Source organism: Myotis myotis, unplaced genomic scaffold (genome assembly GCF_014108235.1).
Source record: "Myotis myotis isolate mMyoMyo1 unplaced genomic scaffold, mMyoMyo1.p scaffold_m19_p_1, whole genome shotgun sequence".
NCBI classification, from domain to species: Eukaryota; Metazoa; Chordata; class Mammalia; order Chiroptera; family Vespertilionidae; genus Myotis; species Myotis myotis.
In genome coordinates, this window is record NW_023416313.1 from 45,209,479 (window position 1) to 45,237,118 (window position 27,640).

A 27,640-nucleotide genomic window follows, 5' to 3' on the forward strand; every position below is an offset into this window, starting at 1 on the left:
AAGGGCAGGCAAAGTTAAATAAGTTCTAGTCATGCTGAACGGAAATAGACCCAATGTGTTAACTTCTACATAGCATTGTAGAGGTGAAAAATGTTTTCCTTATTCCCTTCTAGGTTCTTTAGCTGGTCTAATAAGTAAATTGACATAAGACAGATTAATAGGAGAAAAACTAATTTTATTTAGTTTGTACAGCAGCCCCATAAAAATATGAAACTCAAAAGCTTTTTAATCTTTTAGACAAATAAACAATAAATTTGTGAAGATTTGACAAGGCAAATGATTTGGGGTTGGGTTAGTGCATTGGTGAAGAAGTAACAAAGTTTGTTAATACAGCTTGCTCTGCTCTAAATTTCCACCCCAGTTCCACTTGCTGACTTTGAACAACAGCCTCTCAGTGCCTGTTTCCTCACTGATAAATGGGGCTAATTGTGGAATCTTCAGCACTGGATTGCTAGTTAATTCATGAAAAGAGCTGGAAACTGCCTGGCTGGGTTGCCCAGCAGAACTTAGCCTGATGCTGGTACTCCAGGCTGAGAACACAGGCCAGTGTCTGAATTTTCTATTACACATTGCTTCAGCCCGACAAGTTCAAAGGTTCAAGTCCAACCAATTCTGTTGAGACGCTGTATCTCCACCAGCCCCACTGCAGAGGCGAGGTCCCCGAGCCCAGCCCGGGTGACGACAGCAGGCAACACCCTCTGCCCTTGGGCGCCGTGCAACCTTCCGCGCTCCTAGGTCTTTGCCAGTGGTACCCTCCCCTCCGGAAGCACTCACTCCCCGCTCCCCCGCAGCGTCCCCGGAAGCGGCGCGCCTGCGTCATCGCGCGCGCGGCCCCGCCCTGTGCTCTCGCGGGATTCTCCTTGCAGGTCGCGCTCAGCGGCCCCGGCCTGGGCGGGCGGGCGGGCGGGCGGGCGGGCGAACGCGGAGGGACCCGAGCTTACCTTCCAAGCTGCGGCGGGGAGAGGCGTGGCCTCCCCTCTGGGCGGGCGGCCGCCTCCGCGCGCCAAAATCAAATCGGAGACCCGCCGGCGGGAGAGCCTGTGACGAGCCGGGGTCCAGCCTGCAGGGCGGCGGAGGCGCGAGCACCTGTGTCCACTTCCCAGCCACCTGCCCGACGCGCTCGACCGCCCCCTGTGGAGGCATGGCCACCCCACCCAAGAGGAGCTGCCCCTCTCCCGCGACCAGCTCGGAGGGAACCCGCATCAAGAAAATTTCCATCGAAGGGAACATCGGTAAGGAACCCCGCGCAATGTTGGGTCCATAGAAGGGGGGGTCTCGGCGGCGGCGAAATGCGCATTTGCGGCATCTCTGCTGCTCCTCAGTGAGGACCTTCCTCCCAGGCTGGCTGTGGGGCTGCGATCTGGAATTGCCCCTTCCTGCCTTCCTGCTCTCTGCCCTCCCAGTCCCCTCCCTGCCCCGGCGGCGGCGGCCTCCCGGGCATCTGGCAGCGCTTTGGGCCGGTTTCATCCTCTTTGTTGGGACCCCACAAAGGGAAAGTTTTTCTTTTTTTGGGGGGGGGGGTGCCAGTTCTTCCGGTGCAATGACATACGTTAAATGACCCCTTTTAGGTGTAGTCTTCAGTGAGGCCTGGCAAACATAATGTCCTTCTAGTACCACCAGGATCAGGATTGAGAGCATCTCCATCACCCTGTGCCCTTTGGCAAACACTGATCTCAGTACTTGCAGGTTTTGCCTTTTCCAGACTGTGATAGAGCGGGAATCATAGTGTGTGTAGCCTTGTGTTATACTTTAAATTAGCAGAATGATTTTATACTCATCCATGTTGCTTGTCTCGGTAGTTCTTTTCTGTTGCCTAGTACTATTCCATTGCATGGTTATACCACAGTTTGTCTCTTCCCTAGTTGTGGACATGTTTCCAATTTTCAGCGATTATGAATAAAACTCATAAACATTGGCGTACAAGGAAAGAGGTTTTTAATTATCTAACAGCATGGCTTTCCTCACTAACGACCCTACATCCAAGTAAACTTTGGGCTATGATTCCAAGACCATTATGTTTCTGTTCTTTACCCAGATGGGGACAGAACACACCATTCATGCATTTTGCAAGATGCATCTGAACTTCTGGTTTTTATATATTTCCTACCACAGGAAACCTATGCCTGACATTTCCTGTTTTGAGATAATTTATTTTTTGCCTCCAAGTTATGTACTAGTCATTCATGCATACAGTGAATGGTTTTAAATTCTTACCCCATTCAAAGCACTTGAATTTTGTTTCTTGTTTCTTTAATTTTTATAAAGCAGTCAGACTTTTAAAAAACAAGGCAAGCAGATGCTTTAGCAGCATTCCAAGGAATAGAAAAAAAGCTGGACATACCCTCAAACAGGACATTTTGTTTCATTGCTCTCGTATTAAGGCACCAGTGGAAAAGATCCATATACACTTGGACCCTTGAACAACATGCATTTGAACTGTGCAGGTGAAGTTATACATGGATTTCCCCTCCAATAAATATGGTACTGTTTCTGTGGTTGGGAGTCCGTGGATGCTGAGGGCAGGCTATATGCATTGATTTACGCCATTTTTCCCCCTTAAAATTAGTGTTTTTGTTTTATTTGGGCAGATACCCAGAAGTGAAATTGTTTGGCCATATAATTACTCTATTCTTAATTTTTTGAAGAACCTCCATGTTTCCCATAGTGGTTCTACCAATATTCAACCCCATCAACAGTGCATGAGAATTCCGTTTTCTCCATAATCTCTCCAAAACTTGTCATTTGTTGTCTTTTGATAATAGCTAATCTTACAGGTGTGAGGTAATTTCTCAGCATGGCTTTAATTTGTACTTTCCTGATGATTAGTGATGTTGAGCATTTGTCATATGCTTGTTGGCCATCTGCATGTCTTCTTTGGAAAATTTTTTACTCTTTCCACTTTTAAATTGGATTGTTAGATTTTTTTTATTTTGAATTGTACAGTTCTTTATATATTTTTTTATTAACTCCTTATCATATATGTCATTTGCAAATATCTTCTCCCATTCTGTAGGTTGCCTTTTCATTTTGTTTATTTTTTTCCCGTGCAGAAGCTTTTTAGTTTGATGTAGTCCCACTTTCTTTTGTTGCCTTTGCTTTTAGTATCAAACCTATAAAATCATTGCCAAGACTGATGTCAGAAAGGTTATGGCCTATATTTTCTTCTGAGAGTTTTGTGGTTTCAGTCTTACATTCAAGTCTTCAACCCATTTTAAATTTATTTTTGTGTATGGTGTAAGATAGTCGTCCAGTATCATTCTTTGGCACATGGCTGTCCAGTTTTTCCAGCACCACTTATTAAAGAGATTGTCCTTTCCCATTGTTTATTCTTGGCTCCTCTGTCGTAAGTTAATTGACCATATATGGATTAGTTTATTTCTGGGCTCTCAACTCTGTTCCATTGATCTATGTGTTTATTTTGGTGCCAGTATCATAATGTTATAATTGTTATAGCTTTGTAATATGGTGTGAATTTTTGCCATTTTATATAGGGGATTTGAGCATTCGCAGGTTATGGTGACCTTGAGGTCCTGGAACTAAAATCTGAATAATTGCTAACACTGAACCTGCATTTCCGTAAGACAACATTTTGCTATTTAGATGGGCTTTATTCCTCACCACTTAGTCTTTCCTGACACTGAAGCTTTGCCTGTTACTCTTATTGCTTTTGCACTGTTGCTCATGTCCCCTCCAATTTGTCAGACCCAAATAAGCTATAAATGTACAAGCTGTTAATCTGTGTAGTAGAAAATAATTTGTGATTCTTCTCTTATTCCTAGAATTTGAGACTTAACTGTTCATTTTATTTTATATTATATTCATACTAGAGGCCTGGTGCACAAAAATTAGTGCACTCGGGGCGGGGGATCCGTCAGCCCGGCCTGTGCCCTCTCACAGTCTGGGAGGATGACCCTCAGGGGATGACCATCTGCTGGCTGAGGCCTGCTCCCCAGGGGATTGGGCCTAAGGTGGCAATCAGACATTCCTCTGGCAGCCCGGCAGCCCTCGGGGGATGTCCACTTGCCAGCGGGGAGCATACCTAAGCTGCAGTCGGACATCCTTAGCGCTGCTGAGGACGCAGGAGAGACTCCCACCACCACTGCTGTACTGGCAGTCATCAGCCTGGCTTGTAGCTGAGCAGAGCTCCTCCATGTGGGAGTGCACTGACCACTAGGGGGCAGCTTCTGCATTGGTGGTCAGTGTGTGTCAGTGACCAGTCATTCCCAGTTGTTCTGCTGTTAGGGTCAGTTTGCATATTACCCTTTTACTATATAGGATAGAGGCCTGGTGCACAGGTGGGGGCCAGCTGGTTTGCCCTGAATGGTGTCCTGGATCAGGGTGGGGGTCCCACTTGGGTGCCTGTCCAGCCTGGATGAGGGGCTGAGGGCTGTTTTCAGGTGGGCCCAGCCTGCAACTGAAGCTGCCAGTCTCTCTTTTTTTTCTTTTTTTATTCTGGGATTTATTTACCTTCTGTAATTGAAACTTTGTTGCAGCTCCAGCTCAGATGCCGGCTGTCTGAAAGCAGGTCTCTGGGGTTTGTTTCGCTTCTATAATTGAAACATAGTTGCATTTCTGAGCTGTTGCTTTCAGGCTCAGAGCCGGGTGCAGTAGGTGGGGAACTTTGGCTGCCTTCGTCGCCGGGGCAACCAAGCCTCATGTTCGCTTCAGCTGCATGGCTGCTGGCCGCCATCTTGGTTGGCAGTTAATTTGCATATCATCCTGATTAGCCAGTGGGAAGCGTAGCAGAGGTATGGTTAATTACCATGTTTGTCTATTATTAGATAGGACTAGAGGCCCGGTGCACAAAAATTTGTGCACTCAGGGGGGAGGAGGGGTCCCTCAGCCCAGCCTGTGCCCTCTCGCAGTCTGGGACCCCTTGGGAGATAACGACCTGCTGGCTTAGGCCTGCTCCCGGGTGGCAGAGGGCAGGCCTAATCCCTAGGTGCAGCCCCTGGTTGGGCTCAGAGCAGGGCTGATTGGGGAGTTGGGGCGCCGCTCCTTGTCATGCACAGAGCAGGATGGATCCGGAGGTTGTGATGCCACCCCCAGTCATGCTCAGGGTAGGACCAATTGGGGGGTTGGGGCACCGCCCCTGTCACACTCAAGGCAGGGTCGATGGGGAGGTTGTGGCACCACCCCCTGTCACGCACAGAGCAGGGTCGATCAGGGGGTTGGGGAGCTCCTCCCTGTCACGCACAGAGCAGGGCCCATCAGGGGGTTGGGGATCTCCCCCCTGTCACTCACAGAGCAGGGCCCATCAGGGGGTTGGGGAGCTCCCCCCTGTCACTCACAGAGTAGGGCCGATAGGGGAGTTGGGGCATCGCCCCCTGTCACACACACAGCAGGGCCGATCAGGGGGTTGGGGCGCCGTCCTCTATCACCCACAGAGCAGGGCCGATCACGGGGTTGGGGCGCCGCCACTGTCACACTCAGGGCAGGGCCGATGGGGAGGTTATGGCTCTACCCCATCACAGACAGAGCAGGGCCTGTGGCGGGGGGGGAGGGGGGGGTGTTGGGGCACTGCCCTCTATCACCCACAGAGCAGGGCCGATCAGGGGGTTGGGGCGCCGCCACTGTCACACTCAGGGCAGGGCCGATGGGGAGGTTATGGCTCTACCCCGTCACACACAGAGCAGGGCCCGTGGGGGTGGGGGGTTGGGGTGCCGCACCCCGTCACACACAGAGCAGGGCCTGTGGGGTGGGGGGGTGGGGGCGCTGCACCCTGTCACACACAGAGCCGCAGGGCGATCAGGGGGTTGGGGAGCTCCCCCCTATCAGGCACAGAACAGGGCTGATCAGGTGGTTGGGGCGCCTTCCCCTGTCAGGAACAGAGCAGGGCGGATAGGGAGGTTGTGGCCCCGCCCCCTGTCACACACAGAGCCACAGGGCGATCAGGGGGTTTGGGCGCTGCCCCCTGTCACGCTGATCCCGGCGCCTGGAGGCCTCTCGGCTCCGCTGATCCCGGTGCTGGGAGGCATATTACCCTTTTACTATATAGAATAGAGGCCTGGTGCATGGGTGGGGACTGGCTGGTTTGCCCTGAAGGGTGTTCCGGATCAGGGTGGGGGTCCCCACTGGGGTGCCTGACCAGCCTGGATGAGGGGATGATGGCTGTTTGTAGCTGGTCACACCCCCTTCAGGGTGGGGGTGCCCACTGGGGTCCCTGGCCAGTCTGGGTGAGGGGCTGAGGGCTGTTTTCAGGCTGGGACTGAAGCTCCCAACTGCTCCTTTTTTTCTTTTTTTTTAAATTCTGGGCCAGCTTTAGCTCTGGCTCCAGCTCTGAGGCCTCTGCTGCTGAAAGAAGGTATCTGGTTTGTTTAGGTTCTATAATCGAAATAATGTATAACTCCAGCTCTGAGATCCCGGCTCGCTGAAAGCAGGTTTCTCGGGTTTTGTTTAGCTTCTATATTTGTTACAATGTTTCTTAAACTGCAGGCTCAGAGGCCGGCAAGGCAGGCGGGGAATGTTGGAGTCCTCCGTCATTGAAGCAAGCAAGCCTCATGTTAGTTTCAAGCTGCCTGGCTGCCGGCTGCCATCTTAGCTGGCAGTTAATTTGCATATCGCCCTGATTAGCCAATGGGAAGGGTAGCGGTCGTACACCAATTACCATGTTTCTCTTTTATTAGATAGGACTAGAGGCTCGGTGCATCAGATTTGTACACTGGGGTGGGGTGGGGTGCCCTCAGCCCAGCCTGTGCCCTCTGGCAGTCCGGGACCCGTTGTGGGGTGTCCGCCTGCAGGTTTAGGCCCGATCCCCAGGGAAATCGGGCCTAAGCTGGCAGGCAGACATCCATCTTGCAGTCTGGGGCTCTTGCATCTGGGACCCCTTGCTCCTCACTGAATGTCTGGTGATCATTTTATGTTTCACTTATTGTCCTTTTAAATACCGTACAGTCCCTATGCTTACCCTCTCCACACAAAATCTGTGGTTACCAGTGTTTTTCCCATTATTAAATCCAATAGTCATTTAATTTATCCTTAAAAGTTTTTCTCCTCAGCTGTTCTGTCTGTTACCTTATCGACGCTCCTCTTTTCCCCCCTCTATGTGTGATTTATTTATTTATTTGTATTGATTTCAGAGAGGAAGGGAGAGGGAGAGAGAAAGATAGAAACATCAGTGATGAGAGAGAATCATTGATTGGCTGCCTCCTGCATGCACCCTACTGGGTATTGATCCAGCAACCCAGGCATGTGCCCTAGACTGGAATCGAACCTGGGACCCTTCAGTCCACAGGCCGATGCTCTATCCACTGAGCCCAAACCAGCTAGGGCCCTGTGTGTGACCTTTTAAAGTTCTTCCAGTTTGTTCTTTTTTTCTATTGTCCTTTTAATGTCCTAGATTTGAATGTAGTTTTATAAGTCAAAGGTAAGTTCTTTTTGCCCTCTTTGGACCCAGTCTATAAGGAAGAGGAGGCTTTACTTATAAGCATACTAAAATTGCTTTTTATTTTTATCTGTGTGTGGGGGGGAGAGGGCAAGAGAGGGGGAGAAACGCATTATGCGTTGGAGATGTCTAATATAACCACATTTGGTGACTTAAGATAGAAAGGGTGTGATGGTCATTAGGAGTACTGTTGCACCCTATTAAATTTTATGTCAATTCTTTTCTTACTATTAAATTGAATGTATTCCTGGGTAATTTATAAATATAATGTGTTCTGATTATACCTGAATATCTCCCCCACCCAAGTATCTTCCCCACCCCAATTTCTAAGAAACTAGTGAATGATCAGATAACTTTTTTATTTTATTTTAAGGATTGGATAGAGTACACACTGCACAGAACCATGAAAATAAAGTAGAGAAAACATGGCTATGGCTTGTAGGAAGTACTTTGCAAAAAAGGTTTTATAAATTTACTAGTGGTCATTGTGCACATTGAAAGGAAATTAATTAGAAGAAATATTTTAATATCGCCATTCACCCTTTCTCTATAATAAAAATGTCAACCAAATTTACGATTCACAATGATAGATTGAAACACATGCCTGCGATTGGCGCCACCAAGAGCTTTATATGTATCACACATGCGCAAGTCAACTTAGCCTTTTATATGTATAGAATAAACTTGCTTAATTAGACCTGCTTTCTGATGTAGCCCAGTGAAGCACCCCAACTTCTCTTTCAGGTAATTACCAGCAACACAGCAGTAAATATCAACACAAAGCAGATTATTATTGTAGATCACACTGGGAGAACAAACGGTAAAATATTTAACTGCAGCAGTGTTTGACTATATTCTGCGCAGTGAGAAAACCTGAAGTCATTCTCAAGGTTCACCATTTCTTACTTCTTTTCAGGCAGGTCAAGTTTCTAAGTTTTTGAAATCTCCGTTTTCTGGCTAATGAAAAGAAAATAGGGTTCCACTGAGTCCCCCATCTACCTGCTCCAGGATTTCTGTGAGGATCAAATGAGATGAGGCACGGAAAGTGCCTCACAGACATTTGATTACAGTGTAAAATGTCTGCATCTGGCTTTGAAGCAAGTCATGTTCCTAGGCGGAAGAAACTGCAAGGAGGCTAGTTGCTACGGAGAGGAAGCCCAGTGAAGCTACATGACGTCATTACCTAAAGGGACACTTAGCATATTTGCCTTTTATATATTTAGATGATACTGTAGTGCCATATGGTAGCTACTGTCCTATAATAATATGCTACTTTCCATTCTAAAACTATAGGCATTTGATGCATCTTTACGTTGATTTTATAGTTCATTTGGTTGTTTTTAAATTAGTTTTAGGTAGGAAAGTCCTGAGTTGTTTAACAGAGAATGAAGCCAGTTTGAAAAGGAAAATTTTGAAAACGTGACAGCCTAGAAAGACTGTCACTGTAGTGATAGTTTACTTGCTTATCACAGCAGTTTCCGTGAGGAGGGTATTATTATTATCTCCGTTGTATTATGGGAAGCAGGCTCAGAGAGGCTGGTAGTTTTCCAAAATCACATACCTAATTAAGTGGAGGAAAAACCTTAACTACTTTCCACAAAGTTATCGCTCATTGCTTGGTTAAGGAAAATGAATCTAGAACTAGGATTTTTTATGTCATAACATCTTGCCTAAAATCTCACCAGGTTTTTAAATTTTCTTTTCCATGGTTTTGGTAAACAAAAAACGAATGTGTTTAATAAGAATGGACAAGGACCCTTTTAGTTTTCATTTAAAAAAAAATCTAGAGCGGAGGGGGAGCTTAAAAGGGGATAAATGGTGATAGTAGGAAATTTAACTTGGAGTGGTGAACACAATACAATATACAGATGATATATTACAGAATTGTATACCTGAAGCCTATATAATTTTATTAACCAATCTAACCCAATAAATTCAATAATTTTTAAAAAATCTAAAAAGTAAGTTTAGGAAATTAAATGTTTTTTAATGTATTTACTATTATAGTCATGTGCTGCTTCACGATGGGGATACATTATGAGAAATGTGTCGTTAGTTGAGTTTGTCTTGGTGAGAATATCATATAGTGCACTTACACAAACACAGATAGTATAGCCTAGTGCTCCTAGCCTACAAGCCTGTACAGCATATTACTGTACAAAACAACATGAGATTAAATTGATCACAAGAGAAAATGGCGCAATCAAAAGACTTAACCCTGAGATGCATGAGGCTGTTGCCAGTGTATCATAGCATATTGTTTTACAATGAAGTTTGTATTTATTCATTTATTTATGTATTTATGTATTTATTTATTTATTTATGTATTTAATCAATCAATCCTCACCTGAGGACATGCTTAGAAAAGGAAGAGGGCAAGAGAGAGAGAGAGAGAGAGAGAGAGAGAGAGAGAGAGAGAGAGAGAGAGAGACATCGATCAGCTGCTCTCTATACGTGCCCTGACCAGGAGTTGAACCGGTAACCCTTCAGTGCATAGGGTGACACTCAACCAACTGAGCCACTCCAGTGGACTGTTTTGTTTTTTTTAATAAACCAGAAGAGTAAACTCTAAAATAACTAAAAGTTATATATAGTAAATATATAAACCAGTAACATAGTTATTTGTTATCATTATCAAGTATTATGTACTTTACATAATTGTATATGCTATATTTTTATGAGTGGCAGTGCAGTAGATTTGTTTACACCAGCATGACCACAAATATATATATATATATATATAAATATAAATAAAGGGCTAATATACTAAGTGTCCGTCTGCATAATGATGTAATGTAGCAATGCCCATCTTCCTCTTCCTAGCAACTAGCCTCTTTGCAGTTTCTTCAGCCCAGGAACATGACTTGCTTCAAAGCCAGGTGCAGACATTTTACACTGTAACCAAATGTCTGAAGCGTTTCCCTGTGCCTCATCTCATTTGATCCTCACAGAAATCCTGGAGCAGGTAGATGGGGGACTCAGTGGAATCCTATTTTCTTTTTTTTAGCCGGAAAACGGAGATTTCGAAAGCTTAGAAACTTGACCTGCCTGAAAAGAAGAAATGGTGAACCTTGAGAATGACTTCAGGTTTTCTCACTGCGCAGAATATAGTCAAACACTGCTGCAGTTAAATATTTTACCGTTTGTTCTCCCAGTGTGATCTACAATAATAATCTGCTTTGTGTTGATATTTACTGCTGTGTTGCTGGTAATTACCTGAAAGAGAAGTTGGGGTGCTTCACTGGGCTACATCAGAAAGCAGGTCTAATTAAGCAAGTTTATTCTATACATATAAAAGGCTAAGTTGACTTGCGCATGTGTGATACATATAAAGCTCTTGGTGGCGCCAATCGCAGGCATGTGTTTCAATCTATCATTGTGAATTGTGAATTTGGTTGACATTTCTATTATAGAGAAAGGGTGAATGGCGATATTAAAATATTTCTTCTAATTTATTTCCTTTCACTGTGCGCAAATTTGTGCACTGGGCCATTAGTATGTGAATAATACCTTGTGCTAAAACGTTAGACATCTATGTGTCTCTAGGTGATAGGAATTTTTCAGCGTCATTATAGTCTTGAGGGAACCACCAAAATACATGTAGTTCAAATTGAGTGAAATGTTATGCTGTGCATGATTATACCTTTTGAAAAGCTGAAGACTATTTTGCCTTTTTTCCCCCCTGATAAGTTATTTTCCTCAGTTTTACTTTTCCTCTTCACAATAGCTGCAGGGAAGTCAACATTTGTGAATATCCTTAAACAAGTCTGCCAGGATTGTGAAGTGGTTCCTGAACCTATTGCCAGATGGTGCAATGTTCAAAGTACTCAAGATGAATTTCAGGTATGAAAATAAAATTTAACTAAGTAAAATAAAAACCGTTTGGCTTAGAGAAGCAATAGTATTTAATCTCTTGGGTGTTTGCTTGTTTTTCCTTTTTCCAATAAAACTTTGAAATCTAGCTTTAAGTCTTTATGTTCATTTGGGTAGTAGTACAAGGATGTTCATCTATGTAAACATTGGACAATATGCATCTAAGATTTATGTACTTGATTATATCTAAGTAAAATTTTTAAAGTTTTCAAAAATTAATTTAAATGTTTTAAAAAATCTAATTGCAAGTTAAATTCCTTGAGTTGCTTTTACTTTTTGTTTAAAAAAACATAAGCAAACAAGAAAAACAAAACTACCCAGTAACTGAATTTTATTAGTTTATTTTTTAAGCCTTTTGTCTTAGAATGAACTGTTTAGGCTCCCATTTCTGGGTACTGTCATTTTTGCCAGACTTTCATCCTGGACACAAGTTTCAATTTCTCAGCATTATTCATTCTATGTTGTGAATGAGAAAAAGGGAATAACAGTTATATTTATTTAAAAAAATACATTTATTTTTATTGACTTTAGAGAGAAAGGGAGAGGGAGAGAGAATCATTAATGGGCTGCCTCTTGAACGCCCCCCACTGGGATTGAGCCCACAACCCGGGCATGTGCCCTGACCAGTAATTGAACCCTGGAATGATGCTCAACCACTGAGCCATGATGGCTGGGCAAATCTCATTTTTTTATAGCACAATTTTTTATTGTATGTGTATGAAGGAGAGATATCTAATTGCTAATACTTTTATTTCTGGTGAAACGAGGGTTAAAACTGAAAGCTGCATAGCTGTATAGCAGAAACCTTCACAATGGGAATGTGTTCTTAAAGCTTTGTTAGAGCTGAAGTGGAAAGAAGATTGAAAAAAAGTCTATGTTTTAGAGTTTAGCTGTTGGTATAAGGAATCTGGAAATAACTGGGACCCTTTAGTCCACAGGCTGACACTCTATCCACTGAGCCAAACCGGTTAGGGCACAAGGAGAAATTATTATTAAAATAATCTGTTGCCTGACCAGGCATGGCTCAGTGGTTGAGCATCTACCTGTGAACCAGGAGGTCACTGTTCAATTCCTAGTCAGGGCACATGCCTGGGTTTTGGGCTAGATCCCCAGTAGGGGTATGTAGGAGACAACCAATCAATGATTCTCATCATTGATATTTCTATCTTCCTCTCCCTTCCTCTCTGAAATCAATCTATCTATCTATCTATCTATCTATCTATCTATCTATCTATCTATCTATCTATCTAAAATAATCTGTAAACTTTGAGGATGTTTAATTTTGAATAACTAAAGGTATTTTCTCACATACCTATTTGCCAGGTGTAGTTAACTAGGTCTAGAACCCATTCAGTACACCCAAATCCTTAGAATACTCAGGACTAAGGCTTGAAGGGACTTCATTTCTATATGGATCAATTTTCTTTTCTGCTGGGGAAAAGCATGGTTAGCCTTTAGCAGAATTTTAAAATGGGTAAATGTGTACACTTCTTTCGTTCAACATTTTTTTATTAACATATGATATAAATAAGAAAAGTATATAAAACCTATGTACAGTTTGAAGAACAATTTTAAGGCTGCTATCTTTGTAACCATCATCCAGGTCAAGAAAGAGGACATTACTATCATTATAGACATTCTTCTCAAGTTACAATAGTTCATTCCCTAGATGAACAACTCCACTGGGATAATCACTCATAAAATAATTTTTGTGGTAATAATTTTCCTGATTTCTGAAAATAATTTGACCATAAATGAACATGTTTCTAAGAAATACAACTTAATTTTGTCTGTTTTTGAATATTATAAACAAAATCAACCGTTTACATTCTTTTTCCTCTTGTATCTTTTGCTTGGTAAGTTGGTGAAAATTGTCCATATTGTTGCATGCAGCTATAGCTTGTTCATTTTCATTGCCATATAGTATTAAATTGTATTCATATGTCACTATTTGTCCATTCTACACCTGCAATCAAATTTTGAGTGATTTCTAGCTTAGTTGCTGGAAAAACAGCTCTGCTGTGAACATGAATCCTGGGGCACAAATGCAAGATTTTCTCTAGGAATAAAATAAAATTATTAGACAGTGGGGTGTACGTAAGATGCTTGTTTTCCAAAGTGTTTTTATTAGTTTACAGTTCCCACAGTGTACTCAAGCTATTACTACTCCATATCTTTGCCAGTATTTAGTATTGTTCAGCTTCCTAATTTTTGGCATTCTGCTAAATGTTTAATATATTTTGTTTTTAATTTGTATTTTCCTGATTACTAATGAGATTGTGCTCCTTTATTTAATTAATTAATTTGTCATTTTGTTTTTTTGGATTTCTTTTGTGAAGTCCCCGTTCAGATCCTTTTGCTCATTTTCTTTTTAAATCTTCTATCTTCTTCCACCCTGCATCTTTCTTCCTAAAGTATGTCTCAGGGCCTCTTTCACTAAAGTGCCCCACTCAAGTTTGCTTATCTTTAGAAATGAGACTTGTGTTCTAAAAATGCCTTTTTACTCCCATTTCTGGGATCAACTTCAGTGCAGTTATAATCAGGTGTTAGGTAGAAAGCCAAATTAAAACTAAATGTCAAAAATAGAGACGGGATTCTTTCATTGGGGCAGTGTTAGGCTAGATTGGATTAGGTGACCTCCAGTTAAGGTCCATTTTAGTTTTAATGTCATAAGCTTCTTTTTTTTAAAAAAAGTATATTTTATTGATTTTTTTACAGAGAGGAAGGGAGAGGGAGAGAGAGTTAGAAACATCGATGATGAGAGAGAAACACCGATCAGCTGCCTCCTGCACACTCCCTACTGGGGATGTGCCCGCAACCCAGGTACATGCCCTTGACCGGAATCGAACCCAGGACCCTTCAGTCCGCAGGCTGACGCTCTATCCAGTGAGCCACACTAGTCAGGGCGTCATAAGCTTCTAACTCATGAAATATATATGACTGTTTTGTTGACACATTAAATGTCTCTGCCTCTCAGTATACCTCACATTAATCAGTTTCTGTATAACAGAAACTGATATATAAAAACCAATATGCCAAAATTTTAAAGGCTTTTTAATTTTTATTTATTTATTTTTTTAAAAATAGACATTTATTATCAAGTGAAAAATACAGGCTGTTAAAGGCTTTTTTAAAAAAAAATATTTTTATTTCCGAGAGTAAGGGGTGGGGGGTGGGGGGGAGAGAGAGAGAGAGAGAGAAACGTCAATGATGAGAGAGAATTGCCTGCCATTGATTGATTGCCTGCTTGATCTACTGGGGATCGATCGAGCCTGCAACCGGGACATGTGCCCTTGACTGGAATCAAACTCGGGACCCTTTAGTTGCTTTATTCACTGAGCCAAGCCAGCTAGGGCCAAAATGCCAAAATTTTAATTTGCAGAGAGAAATGTAATTACCAAATTCATTGAATTAGGTCAATCCAGTCTCAAAGTAGGCCCATAATTCTCAACTATTAGAAGGAACTCTTAAAAAATCTCAGTGATTTGGGGTGCTTTTAAAAATAAGCAGTTCCTTATGGATGCCTCCTGGTTAAAAATGACTGCCCTGCCCTGGCTGGGTGGCTCAGGTTGGTTGTGGGTTCGATTTCTGGTTAGGGCACATACCTAGGTTGCTGGTTCAGTCCCCAGTCGGGGTGCGTATAGGAGGCAACTGATCAATGTTTCTCACATAAGTGTCTCTCTCGCCCTCAAAACAAACACACACACCAATAATAAAAAATGACTGCCCTAGTGAATCACTGTTAGTGTTGGGCGTGTTTTGAACTCTCTGGTTGATATTGGAGAGGAAATGTTGCAAACATTGCATTCATATGCATGGGAAGACAGTTTATATTAGGAAGGTTGTCTGTTTAGAATCAGAGTCAGGGAATTAGTTATATTATCTTAATGACTGATGTCATCATACTGTGACACATTGATGTATCTGTCATCATTTTGAAAATCTTTTGGCTTCATGGACCTGATACTTGTGTTTATGGACTTGGGTATTTCTTCACATGTACTAGAGTCAAATTTCCAAACTGACCTTTCTTTAAAACTACTGTGGAGATGCTGCTATTATTATTATTATTATTATTATTATTAACATATACTTTTATCAGACTACTGCAATCCAGTCATATGTTACGATTTGATTACCTCCATTGGATTTTGGTGCTCATTCTCTGAGGATAGTTTCCTTTGGGTGTGTATTGAGAGCTACTATGTTGTTAGTCCTTTGTACTTCTGGGTGGAGTTTCAGACAGTGTGTGGGATGTTAAGGGATACCTCAACTTGGTCCAGGTTTTTGTTAGGGAATAAGAAAGGAGTCAAGAGTGTGACAGGAGTTAAAGCACAATAAATTTATTAAAGTGATAGTCTGAACTAGAGAAGTGAGAGCAGGTGACCTCATACTGAATACCTCAGTGGGGTCTGGGTGGAAGGTTTTTATTAAACGTGGGCAAGGGGGGTGTGGAATTGGATGGTCCTCTGCTTGTGACACTGGTGGGTGACTGCTGTTGCCATTCATCCTTGTCTCTTCTCAGGGAACAGGTGGTCAGTGAACGTTGTGTGTGTGATGTTCCAGCCAAGTTGAAGGAGGGTTAGAGCTTGCGGCCTTTGTTCCCTATTCTAACTTTCCTGCCTCATGAGGATAGTATTTTGGGGTACAAGATTGTAGAGTGTGAGGGTGGTGGACGAGTGTATTCCCTGTATCTGTACACTTTAAAAAAAAAAAATCCTCATCCATGGATATTTTTCACTGATTTTAAAAAGAGGAGGGGGAGAGAGAGAAATATCAATGTGAGAGAGAAACATTGATCAGTTGCTTCCTGTATGTGCCTTGACTGGGGATGAAACGGCAACCTAGGTATGTGCCCTGACTGAGAATCGAACCCGCAACCTTTTTGGTGTACTGGACAGTGCTCAACCAACTGAGCCACCCAGCTGGGCTGGATACTTTATTTTTTCTGGACCTCCACTAAACTCAAGAAAGGGGATTTCCTTTTTTCATACTGAATACCTTTTTTTTATACCCATCCCTGATCTAATCCTTCAGGTTAGAGTGTGAATCACCCATTGTCCAAATCTCAGTTTTCTTAGAATATCATCAGTAGTGAAAAGTAGACTGTCTTCAGTTTCAACCCTTTCAAGGCCAGTCCTGATTTGGATGTTCTCCATTTAATCACACTCTGGGCAGTTGGTGTAGAGCTGGAAGAATTGGGCTGTTGATACTCTTAATCTGTTCTAGTCAGAATCTAAATTTTCACTTGTTAGCTTAGCTTGGGTTTTTCTTTTTTTAAGCTTTTTTTTTTTTTTTAACCTGCCACCTAGTGGCTGTAATGTTGCTATGTATTGACAAGCTGCCACAGATATTACCAAAATAATGAGACTAAGTGCCATATAAGATGTATCTCCCTTATCTTCTCTTCCCATGTTAAGATTATCTTTAAAATATGCCATCAATGCCCTAATTGGTTTGACTAAGTAGATAGAGCATCGGCCCGTGGACTGAATGGTCCTGGGTTCGATTCTGGTCAAGGGCATGTATCTTGGTTGTGGGCTCTATCCTCAGTACGGGGTGTGCAGGAGGCAGCTGATCGATGTTTCTCTCTCATTGATGTTTCTAACTCTATCCTTCTCCCTTCCTCTCTGTAAAAATCAATAAAGTAATATTTTAAAAATACGCTCCATCTCCTTTTGAAGAAATGAGGAAATGTGTCTTATAAAATCTGGTGTCAGTACTGAAATAAATTTAACATGACCTGGTTTTTCTGTTTCATTGGATTCTTTTTCACTACAGGTAAATGCAAATGTTTTTTGATCTACTCATAGACCTTCTTTGAAGGAGTATCTGACATCCAGGAAAGGTGAAGGAAGTTTTGTTAAGAAAAAATGCATGTTAATTACTTAAAAGTTTATGAAATTATTTTAGACCTGCCAAACTTTACTAAGTAACAGTACATGATGAAAATATTCTTTGAAAACACAGATTTAACTACCTTTTCTTTTGAAGGGGAATGCTTGCAATAGTTAAAAGTACAGGAAAAGGGACATGCAAATTAGTTGTCATTAATAATCGCTGAGAAAAGGAAGGAAACACATTACTTTTGCGGCCAAAATGGAGGTCACAAAAATTATGCATTAAGGTTCTTAGAGTATTTACTTATACTTTGGACACAATCTAATAAACTTATTTTCTGATTAGAAGGGGCTGTCAAGGAAGGGACTTTAAAGAGGTTGACCACCTGACATCCAAGGAGAAAATAGAAAAACTGAAAACAGACAGGAACTAAAAAGGAATACCAATTTTGACTCATTTACTACTATTATAAGATGAAATAACAACTTGAAAAATGTATGCCTGATATTTTTATGTGTAGAATGGAAGCTTGTGCTTGATTGCTAACTTCTCTTGTGTATCCAGCAGTCAGTATTCATAAAGTTGTGAGTCTCAACAGGGAATGGTGGGGCGTATAAACTAGAGAGCATGTGTCCTACCTAGTGAAGCACATGTGACTTTGCTCTAACTGTTTTTTACCAAGAGGAAATACAGGCACAGTATTACTTTGTTTTCCTATTTTTAAAAAGAAGATAAACATCCAGCTATATTATATGAAATTATTTAGCTTTTAGATATTGACAGCTAGTTTAAATGTCTTAAGAGTTCCATTTGGGCCAAACAAATAATTTCTGACATAGGCTGTTTGTGACCTCTTGTGAAAAAGATCTAAGGAATTGGTGGTTAAGCTAGCTTTTCAAATTCTTCCAGGCTTCAGGTAACCTAAAAATACAGCGGGAAAGAGAAGAAAGAAGAGGACTTACTCATTTTGGTTTTGCTAATCATGATGCATTTATTTATCCAACTTCTCTTTATGAGCTTTTTAAAAAAATTAAAATAGGCCTATTGATCATTAACTTTGCTTTTTGTTTCTTTTTTTCAAATTTGAAACAGGAACTGACCACATCTCAGAAAAGTGGTGGGAATGTTCTTCAGATGATGTATGAGAAACCTGAGCGATGGTCTTTTACCTTCCAGACATATGCCTGCCTCAGTCGCATACGAGCTCAGCTTGCCTCTCTCAACAGCAAGATCAAAGATGCGGAGAAACCTGTATTATTTTTTGAACGATCTGTGTATAGTGACAGGTATATATAAATTACTTGTACTTATTAGGTTGGATCCTTGGCTTAGAACTGGAATTTTTTTTTTCTTTTTCTGTATCTTTGGATTGAAAGTAATAAGAGAGGTTGAGTTGGGGATTTGAGATGGAGAATGACATTTAATACTTTTAGCAGTTTCAAACTAATGGCATTAGGGAAGTTATAGTATTTGCTAGAGGCCCGATGCACAAAATTAGTGCAGGAGTAGGCCTTCCTGCCCCTGGCTGCCAGCACCAGCTTCCCTTTGGTACCCAGGACCTGGGCTTCCCTCACAGCCCTGGCTTCGTCTGGAAGGTCGTCTGGAAGGACATCCAGTCTAATTAGCATAATATACTTATTATTATAGATAATTTCTAGATTCCATGGAAACTATAGGGAATATGTAGCCATCTCATTCAAATTTGTAGAGAAATTTTTTTCCTCCAACCCTCTTAAAATTCTCATCTGCTCTGGTTAAATCTGAACTATATTCTAGACTCACTTGGAGCAAGAAGGTAAAAAATCTTTAAGGGGGCCTTGGAATTACCCTGGGTATGCAAGGATTCTTTTAATCTCTAGAGTTAGCTCAGAACAGGGGTTCTCAAACTTTTGTTCTCAGGACCCCTTTCCATTCTTAATAATTATCGAGAAGTTCAAAGATCTTTGTGTCTTATTCATATTTCTGTTATTAGAAATTAAGATTGAGAAATGGAAAAATTTAAAGTTAGCTATAAAAACTCATTATATATAAACATAAATAACATACTAGTGAAAATTACATTTTTCAAAGCAAAAAGAAATAGTGAGACGAGCATTTTACATTTCTGTGAATCTCTTTAATGCCTGATTTAATGGAGGACAGCTGGGTTCTCATTTATGGTTCTGTATTTACTCTGTTGAATATATTTTTTTGGTTGAAGTATAAAGTTATCTGGCCTCTCACACAAAACCCCTGGAAAGGTCTTGGGGTGTATCAGGGGTCCTCACACCACATTTCTGAGAACCACTGGACAATACATAATTTTCTGTATTTGGAGATACTCTATTGGGTTTTTTTTTCTGTTATCCAAGGCATTATCTGCCACAGGTTTTAGGAGAAGTTTCCATGTCCATTTGGTAGATCCATCTTCTCTTTTCTATTTCTCTGTATTTTTTGGAAAGGATTTATGTAAACTCTCTTTCAGGTATATTTTTGCATCTAATTTGTATGAATCTGAATGTATGAATGAAACAGAGTGGACAATTTATCAGGACTGGCATGACTGGATGAATAACCAATTTGGCCAAATCCTTGAACTGGATGGAATCATTTATCTTCGAGCTAGTCCAGAGGTGAGACTTAATAAACATTTGCTTGTTCCTTTGAAAATTTAAAGTAATATTTAGAAAATTTTCAGTGTTATGCAGTGAAGGCAGAATAATAAACTTCACTCTCAACCCTCTAGATTCCTACCTCCAAATTAAAAACTGAGAACTGTGTAGACAGAAGCATTCTATTTTCTCAGCAAACTAGAAACCCAGATTTGGCAGGTTGCTCTTTTAGGTTCTTGTTTGTTCTACCTCAGTTCTATTCATTATTTCTTTTTTTTTTTCTTCCTGCGGCCGTGTTGCTCTCGGTTAAAAGGGCCCTCTGCAGAGAGCCATAGGCCCCAGTTATGCGCAAGCAGCTGCTCTGGCGCTGCAGCCTGACCCCCGGCGCCACACGCAGGCGCAGCGGAGGTTCATTATTTCTTAACTTTTGCAGAGTCTCTTATCACAGCTAGATTAAGAAACTTGCTTAAGCAACTTCTAGAATATGGGTTTCATGAGGTGAGACTTTGGATATTTTAATTACTGTTGAATTTTCACTGTCTAGAATAAGGCTTGGATACACAGTAAATATTTGCTGAATGAATGGCAAAATTGATAGAGGATATCTGTCGTGGTTTTGGTTTGGAATGGTGGGTAGCAGCAGCTATAGTTGAGAAGAGACTTAGTGGAACCTTGCCATTTTTAGTTAAGGGAGTTTACTTGAAATTGTGCCTTTCATCATAGGTTGTAACATAGCTATTGTTTACATATGAAATTATGTAATGAATGCAGGAAGACCAAGTGGGATGCCTTTCATAAAACTAACCTAAATGAGAGCTTACATTTATTAAATTTCTGGTTTTGGTGCTTGCAGTCCCATTTTTCTTTGATTTTTATTTCTACTTATTCCTTGAGTCACAAAGTAGGTTCTGATGAATGTAAATGTTACGACTCCTAGCCTGAAAGAATACTGTTATATTGAAGCTCAATTTTCAAAGGAACTATGTTTTTGATTGTAAGTGATGATTTTGTTCTTCTAATATCAAGTAAACCAGAATTTAATAATAATTTTGAAATTTACTTTTATTTCTGAAAATAATTTTTTAATTATGAAAATAAATGCAAATATAGAAGAAGGAATGATGATAATTTCATTGTTAGAAACAGATAATATCTTAAAGTCTAATATAAATCTATTATTTCATTAATATTGTTTATGACATCCTTTGATTAGAGGATCATTTAATTATTTGAAAAGAGAATTTATAATAGAATTAGCAGCACAGTTTTATTCTGAATTTTTTTGCTTTTTATCAAACTTATTTTAGACAATACATTTCAAATGTGGGTGCCAAAGGTTTATAGACTTATTTTTGAAAGTGCTATTTGGTTTAGAGCCACCAAATCGTTGAAAAGTATAGGGAGGGAAAAAGGAACTATTGTTTGTTCTTAGAAGGAATAGAGATTTTTGTTAGCATGACTGAAAAGACACTAAAGAAGAAAAATTTAATGGCATCAGACAAGAATAATTGTCCCCCCCACCCTCTCTTCTTTTTTATTTTTTAATATATTTTTGTTGATTTCAGAGAAGAAGAGAGAGGGAGAGAGAGATTGAAACCTCAGTGATGAGAATCATTGATCAGCTGCCTCCTGCATGCTCCCCACCCCCTACTGGGGATCAAGCCTGCAAACCAGGCATGTGCCCTTGACCGAATTGAACCCGGGACCCGTCAGTCCCCAGGCCGATGCTCTACCCACTGAGCAAAACCAGCCGGGGTTACCCTCTCTTCTTATTGCTTGCTTTTAGAAATGCTTGAGTAGAATATATTTACGAGGAAGAAATGAAGAACAAGGCATTCCTCTTGAATATTTAGAGAAGCTTCACTATAAGCATGATAGCTGGCTCCTGCACAGAACACTGAAGTAAGACTTCCTTATTCTTATTTACTACTCATTTTTAATACTTCTGTCAAATTTTAAGTAAAAATGTACAATATGTCCAGTTTTTTATTTTCAAATTAGGTGTGGATTTTGATTCTTTTTATTTCAGTGAGATCCATTTCCTTAAAGTTTTTATAGCTAATTTCCCCCAGTGGTATTGACAGCATAATATAAGGAATTTCACATTAAGTGATAAAGTAGGAAATATATCTGTGTATATTATTTAGGTACTCTCTTTCAGAGAATATTTTAAAATAAAATATTTCACATTTGTTTCTTAGATCAAGACTTGGGAGGTAGTATAGCATAATTTTTAAGAGTATGTACCTTGGACAATCTCTAAGTTTCAGAGTGGTCTCCTTGAATTTTAGTTTTACCTTTAAAATGCAGACATTCTTCCTACTATCCAGTATGTTTTTGGTTTTTGAGGACTATTACATATCACAATGCCTAGCTTTATATATTATACCTGAGATTTTTAGATATGTGTACGTAAATCTAGGTGAGAAAGAAGGGGCTGTCCGATGAAGTACTTACAGAATAACTTTAATAGAAAAATGACTGACATTTTGATTTTCTGTGTTATAATAATGAGTTTTTAGTTTTTCTCTTATTTATTGCTTTTCCTAACTGTTTTATTCATCACTCTTTAAATAGAACCAACTTTGATTATCTACAAGAAGTGCCTATCTTAATATTGGATGTTAATGAAGACTTTAAAGACAAACACGACAGTCTGGTTGAAAAGGTAGATTTATACAAAGAGTATAAACTAGTATTTGCTTGGTCTTGTCTAAAAAGGTATTCTAATTTGTGAGAAAACAATTTTCTAACAGAAATGACTACATAAAGTTACATTAAGGGGCAATTAAAAGCTTTAGAGGGATTTAGACTATTTAGATTGTAATCCTAACTTGAAATTCTAGCTTTGTGGCCTTACCTAAAATAAGGAGCTTTTTAATCCTTTAGTTCCTTATCTAAGATACAGGAATATTCACAAAAGTTCTTGTTTGCTTCTCTGCTTTTTCCTCTTTCCCTATACCACCAATCTTTAGCCATTTTAATAATAAACTATTTGTTTATTTTTTCAACTAAATTCAATATGAAGAATACTTGAAATTGTAAGATACAGATCTTATTCATTTTTATGTTAGCTGAAGTCTTGAGATGAAAGGAGTTTTAGTTTTGAAATTTATTTGGACTGGGGATCGAGCCCACAACCCTGGCATGGGCCCTGACCTAGAATTGAACCGTGACCTCTCCTAGTTCATAGATCGCTGCTCAACCACTGAGCCATGCTGGCCAGGCTATTTGGGATCTTGTCAATGATGAATTGTCATTGTCTAATCATTGAGTCATTGTCTTAATCAGAGTTAATCTAGGCCCCAGATGTTTGGTATATTCTATTTAAGTGAGTGGTGCCTCTATTGATAAAGGAACTGGGAGAGAACTTATTAATGAATGCTTGAGAGAGAATAGTCATGAGAATTATATAACAAATATTTATGTATTTGTGTTAATTAAATTAGTGATCTAAGGTCTAAAGAAACCACACTTTTGTGTTCGTTTAGTTTTGAGATAAATTTGACATTTCTTTTCTCCTGTCACAAAATGTTTGCTATTTCCTAATAGGTACTTGACATTCATTAAGGGATATATTTCAAGAATTTTTAAAACCTCAACATATTAGATAACTACTATTGCAGATACTTGTTTTTTCCATCATATAAATTAAAGCATATTTGGAAAATTCAAGTGACTTCTTATTAAAAATGATATTTAAAAATATAGGATGGAATTCACTTAAATGATAACTATTAAAATAAATTAAGTCAGTCATTGAAGCACTAACAGCCAACCATCATTTTAACGGAAATGAATCTGTAAAACCATTTTTTAAAATTTTATTGTAACATTTCTGTGAAGATTGACTAGGAATCATTTTGTATTATTTATTTTTTGTCTTCATTAATAATGTTAGCAGTTGGTTTTCTTTTTGAAAATATTTTTACATGGCAATAATTGTCTGTTCAGGAGAAGTAGTCTAGAACGTGAAGAGAATAGAATCTTGTTACTGTGCTGTTGGTTAGTTGGCTAGATTCAGTCACTGCTTATATTACCTTTCCTCATACTTTAACATTAGAGTATATACAAGATTCAAATTTGTGCTTCAGAGAAATTATAGAAAATTAACTGGGGGAGGGGGAAATATTGCAAGAAAAGAAAAATTACAGATATGTTACATGTCTGAACCTTCAGAATTGTTTAAACCATTGCAGTTATTAATGTTATCAATACTAAAGCTGCACATGGATCAGTGGTCTGAGGTATTATAAAGAGATAAAATTATGATTATAAAATTAAAGATTATAAAACCAGATTATGGCTGTTATAGAACTATATCAATCTTAGGCTAAATTGAATAACTCCTTTAATTACAGTTTATGTCATTCAGCTTTTACCACTAAAGTATTTATTAATACACTAGAGCAGTGATGGCGAATCTATGACATGCATGTCAGAGGTGACACGTGAACTCATTTTTTTGGTTGATTTTTCTTTGTTAAATGGCATTTAAATACATAAAATAAATATCAAAAATATAAGTCTTTGTTTTACTATGGTTGCCAATATCAAAAAATTTCTATATGTGACACGGCACCAGAGTTAAGTTAGGGTTTTTCAAAATGCTGACACGCCGAGCTCAAAAGGTTCGCCATCACTGCACTAGAGGCTCAGTGCACAAAATTTGTGCACTTGGTGGTGGTCCCTCAGCCTGGCCTGTGTCCTCTCGCAGTTCGGGAGTGGGCCTAAGCTGTCAGTCGGACATCCTTAGCATTGCCACGGAGGTGGAAGAGGCTCCCACCACTGCCACTGTGCTCGCCAGCCGTGAGCCCGGCTTCTGGCTGAGCGGCGCTCCCCTGTGGGAGCGCACGGACCACTATGGGGAAGCTCCTGTGTTGAGTGTCTGCCCCCGGTGGTCAGCGCGCATCATAGTGATCGGTCATTCCACCATTCGGTCATTTGCATATTAGTCTTTTATTACGTAGGATAGTAGATGAGGCCTCCTAGAACCATAAGAAATGCAAAAAAATTCACTGTTAACTCATTCTGGAATTGCTCCCACTTAAAATCAAATTGCCCCCCTGTGGGGCATGTGCTGCACCTTGGGAACCACTGGGCTTGACACTTTTCCTCTCTGAGCTTCATTTCTGAATACATACACATATTCCATGGGAATTGTAATCTCTTCTCCGCCTACCTCACTGGGTTGTCATGAGGAGGTTCTGAGCTAATAAACCTAGAAATGTTTCATCAAGTAAGTGATGTCTAAACGGGAAGGGATTATTTCTAAGCTCACGGGTACCCTCGCAGGTAGCAGGTGCTGATTAGGGGAGGAGGGCATGATTGTTTCCTGGGACTGTAGCTATGGAAGCTTTGCAGAGGGTTCCGCAGTTCTCGGAGGAGTGGGCTTTGGCCAGCAGCCCTGTAGCAGTGGTTGTCCCTGGAGGTGCTGGTGGGGGGCAGGGCTTTAGGGGGGCGCTAGGGGGGGTGGTGAGGTCGAAGGGGGAGTAGCTGTCAAACCTTCCCGCTTGGCACTATTCTTTAAATTGTACGTGGCTGTTTTGCATCTGTACCTGCTCAGGGTGGTGCTCCAGTCTCCTGGAGCGGGTTGGGAGCCAGGCCAGGGCAAGCCAGGCGGGCTAGGAGGGCGGGATTAGCCGCGCCCCCAGTGAGGTTCAGCGTACTTCGGAGAGGGAGATAGCGCTGCTGCTGTGGGGGTGGGAGGGCAGGAAGCGTCTGACCCTGTGGGGGCCCCTCAGGCCTGCCTCCACCCGGGTCTGGAGTTGTAGGGAGAAGAGGCGCGCCGGCCCCACCGGAGGGGGCCTGGCAGTGGCAGGCCGTGGGCCCGGGTGCCTCGGGGGCACTGACAGGTGGTCACCGGCATGCTATTGTGGGTGCCCCTGGCGAGGGTGGCTGGGGAAGAGATCTGGAGTCAGAGGTTTGGGCTGCAGCTACCCCCGAGGCTGGGTCTTCTCTCCATCCGGTCAGCTTCCCCGTCACCCTGGGGGTGCAGGGGCTGGGGTAGAGTGTCCTTCCCCCCCGGGGGTGCAGGGGGATTGGAAGAGCTCCCCGTGGCCGCTTCCTCTTCCATCTTTGTAGTCTGGGCTCCTGTCAGGCACTCTTCTCAGACCCCTAGGAACTTGGCTTGGGCCACCTGCCCCCTGCTGCACGCATAGCCTCCTGCTGGTCTGTCAGTATGCAAATTGGTAGTTACTGGGACACTGCAACGGACAATTAGCATATTACCTCTTTATATGTATAGATCTTTTAAAGTAAATGCTATGGCTTTGTGATAGAGTTATTTATACAGGTGGGTCCTCAATTGTTATATACTTTTAAATGAAGATGAATATTACTTATCTCAAATTAGTCAAATAATTATATTAATATGTTTTTCCTCCTCTCAGGTCAAAGAATTTTTGAGCACTTTGTGATCTTGCTGAAGACTTCAGGGAGAAAAATGATTCCAGGCACTTCAGCTTTGTGTATCTTTGTAGCTTATTATTTATACAAGTCTCTTTAGAAAACCCAAGTGTTTAACCATTTTTGTTCCAAAAAAAAAATGATTTTTTATGAGTCCTATATGAAAGTTTATGACCAGCTTCTTCCCTCCCTCCCTCCCTCCCTCCCTCCCTCCCCTCCCTCCCTCCCTCCTTCCTTCCTTCCTGCCTTCCTTCCTTCTTCCTTCCTTCTTTGTATAAAAACCAGACATTTAATTATCTCTCATGGCAAGAAGTCTGGAGGTAGATGGTTCCAGAATCACTATAGTGGCTAAAGGTTCTGTATCACAAAGGACCCAGGCTTCTCTGTCTTTCCCCTGTTATCCTCCTCAGCAGGTTGGCTTTTTCCTGGTGCTTCTCATCTCATTGTTGACTAGTTTCTTAACTGGATTTCTTAACTGGAAACTTTGTTTCATAGAAAATGGTAATGTGTCTGGTGTAAATTAGCACAAAAAGTTGAAAAGTGGAATTTAAGGAATCTCTAGAAAAAGAATTGTTTTATTTTAAGTACTTTGATCCATTGCCTTCCCTTCTATCTCAATTTATGTGGAAGATAAGATCAGATGTAATATTTAATCCATTGATATTTATTAGTGTGTCTATAATATATTCATAGAGGAGCAAGTTAGACTATGTTCCCAGTTTGTAATGGCATACATCTGTACTATGGGTGAGACTTCATCTTTTTGCATGGGGTTTTGGATGATTAAAGAGGAAATGTTTCTTAAAATATAACTCATAAGCGCCCTACCTGGTTTGGCTCAGTGGATAGAGCGTCCTGCAGACTGAAGGATCCCAGGTTCGATTAAGGTCAAGGGCACATGCCCAGGTTACAGGCTTGATCCCAAATAGGGGGCATGTAGGAGGCAGCCGATCAATGATTTTCTCTCATCATTGATGTTTTAATCTCTCCCTCTCCCTCTCCCTCTCCCTTGCCCTCGCCCTCGCCCTCTCCCTCTCTGAAATCAATAAAAATATATTTTAAAAATAATAACTTATAAGTGAAGGCCCGGTGAGGTGGCTAAGTTGATTGGATGATATCCTATGCCAGTTCAATTCCTGGTTAGGGCACATGCCTGGTTTGAGGGTTCAGTCCCCAGTTGGGGCATGTGCAGAGGGAAACCAATTGATGTTTCTCTCCTTTCCTCTCTCTAAGCATGTCCTCGGGTAAGGATTTAAAAAAAAAAATTAAAAACAATTACTGAAGGTTATTACATGAGTAAATGATTCTCAGACCATTCTTTTACAATGGAATATTACTATTATAGTTAAAAAATTGGTTTAAACTATGATTATCTTTAAATAATTTGAGGTGGGAGTATAGATTTCTTTACGTTTCTTCTCTTTTTTAAAAAAAAAATGTTTTTAATTGATTTTAGGGAGAGAGGAAGGGAGAAGGAGAGAGAGAAACATGGATATGTGAGAGAGAAACATCAATCGCTGCTTCCTGCATGACCCCTACTGGG

The 27,640-nt window shown here is 40.8% G+C and overlaps 1 protein-coding gene and 1 pseudogene across 4 annotated transcripts; one reads left to right on the forward strand and one right to left on the reverse strand.

Moving 5' to 3' along the window:
• Positions 1-998: 998 nt before the first annotated feature.
• Positions 999-26,201, forward strand: DCK (deoxycytidine kinase). Of its 4 annotated transcripts, none has more exons than XM_036335819.1 (7): positions 1,003-1,232; positions 11,088-11,227; positions 18,275-18,384; positions 19,563-19,710; positions 21,476-21,591; positions 22,267-22,357; positions 26,082-26,201. In XM_036335819.1, exons 1-7 carry the CDS (start codon positions 1,142-1,144, stop codon positions 26,106-26,108), a joined length of 723 nt encoding a protein of 240 aa, XP_036191712.1. In that variant the 5' UTR covers positions 1,003-1,141; the 3' UTR covers positions 26,109-26,201. The 4 variants fall into 4 exon arrangements, with proteins under 4 accessions (XP_036191721.1, XP_036191712.1, XP_036191694.1 ...); XM_036335801.1 differs by having other exon boundaries at positions 1,005-1,232; positions 18,191-18,384; XM_036335810.1 differs by having other exon boundaries at positions 1,006-1,232; positions 11,112-11,227; positions 18,191-18,384.
• On the reverse strand, positions 19,981-20,103 carry LOC118662239 (annotated as a pseudogene).
• Positions 26,202-27,640: the final 1,439 nt, after the last annotated feature.

What these genes read in the sequence shown, in the direction of transcription:
- DCK (XM_036335801.1), top strand. Translation starts at nt 1,142, where the DNA reads ATGGCCACCCCACCCAAGAGGAGCTGCCCCTCTCCCGCGACCAGCTCG. An exon ending in CGATCTGTGTATAGTGACAG is followed by an intron (nt 18,385 to 19,562) that starts GTATATATAAAT and finishes ACTCTCTTTCAG; the next exon opens with GTATATTTTTGCATCTAATT. An exon ending in CTCCTGCACAGAACACTGAA is followed by an intron (nt 21,592 to 22,266) that starts GTAAGACTTCCT and finishes CTCTTTAAATAG; the next exon opens with AACCAACTTTGATTATCTAC.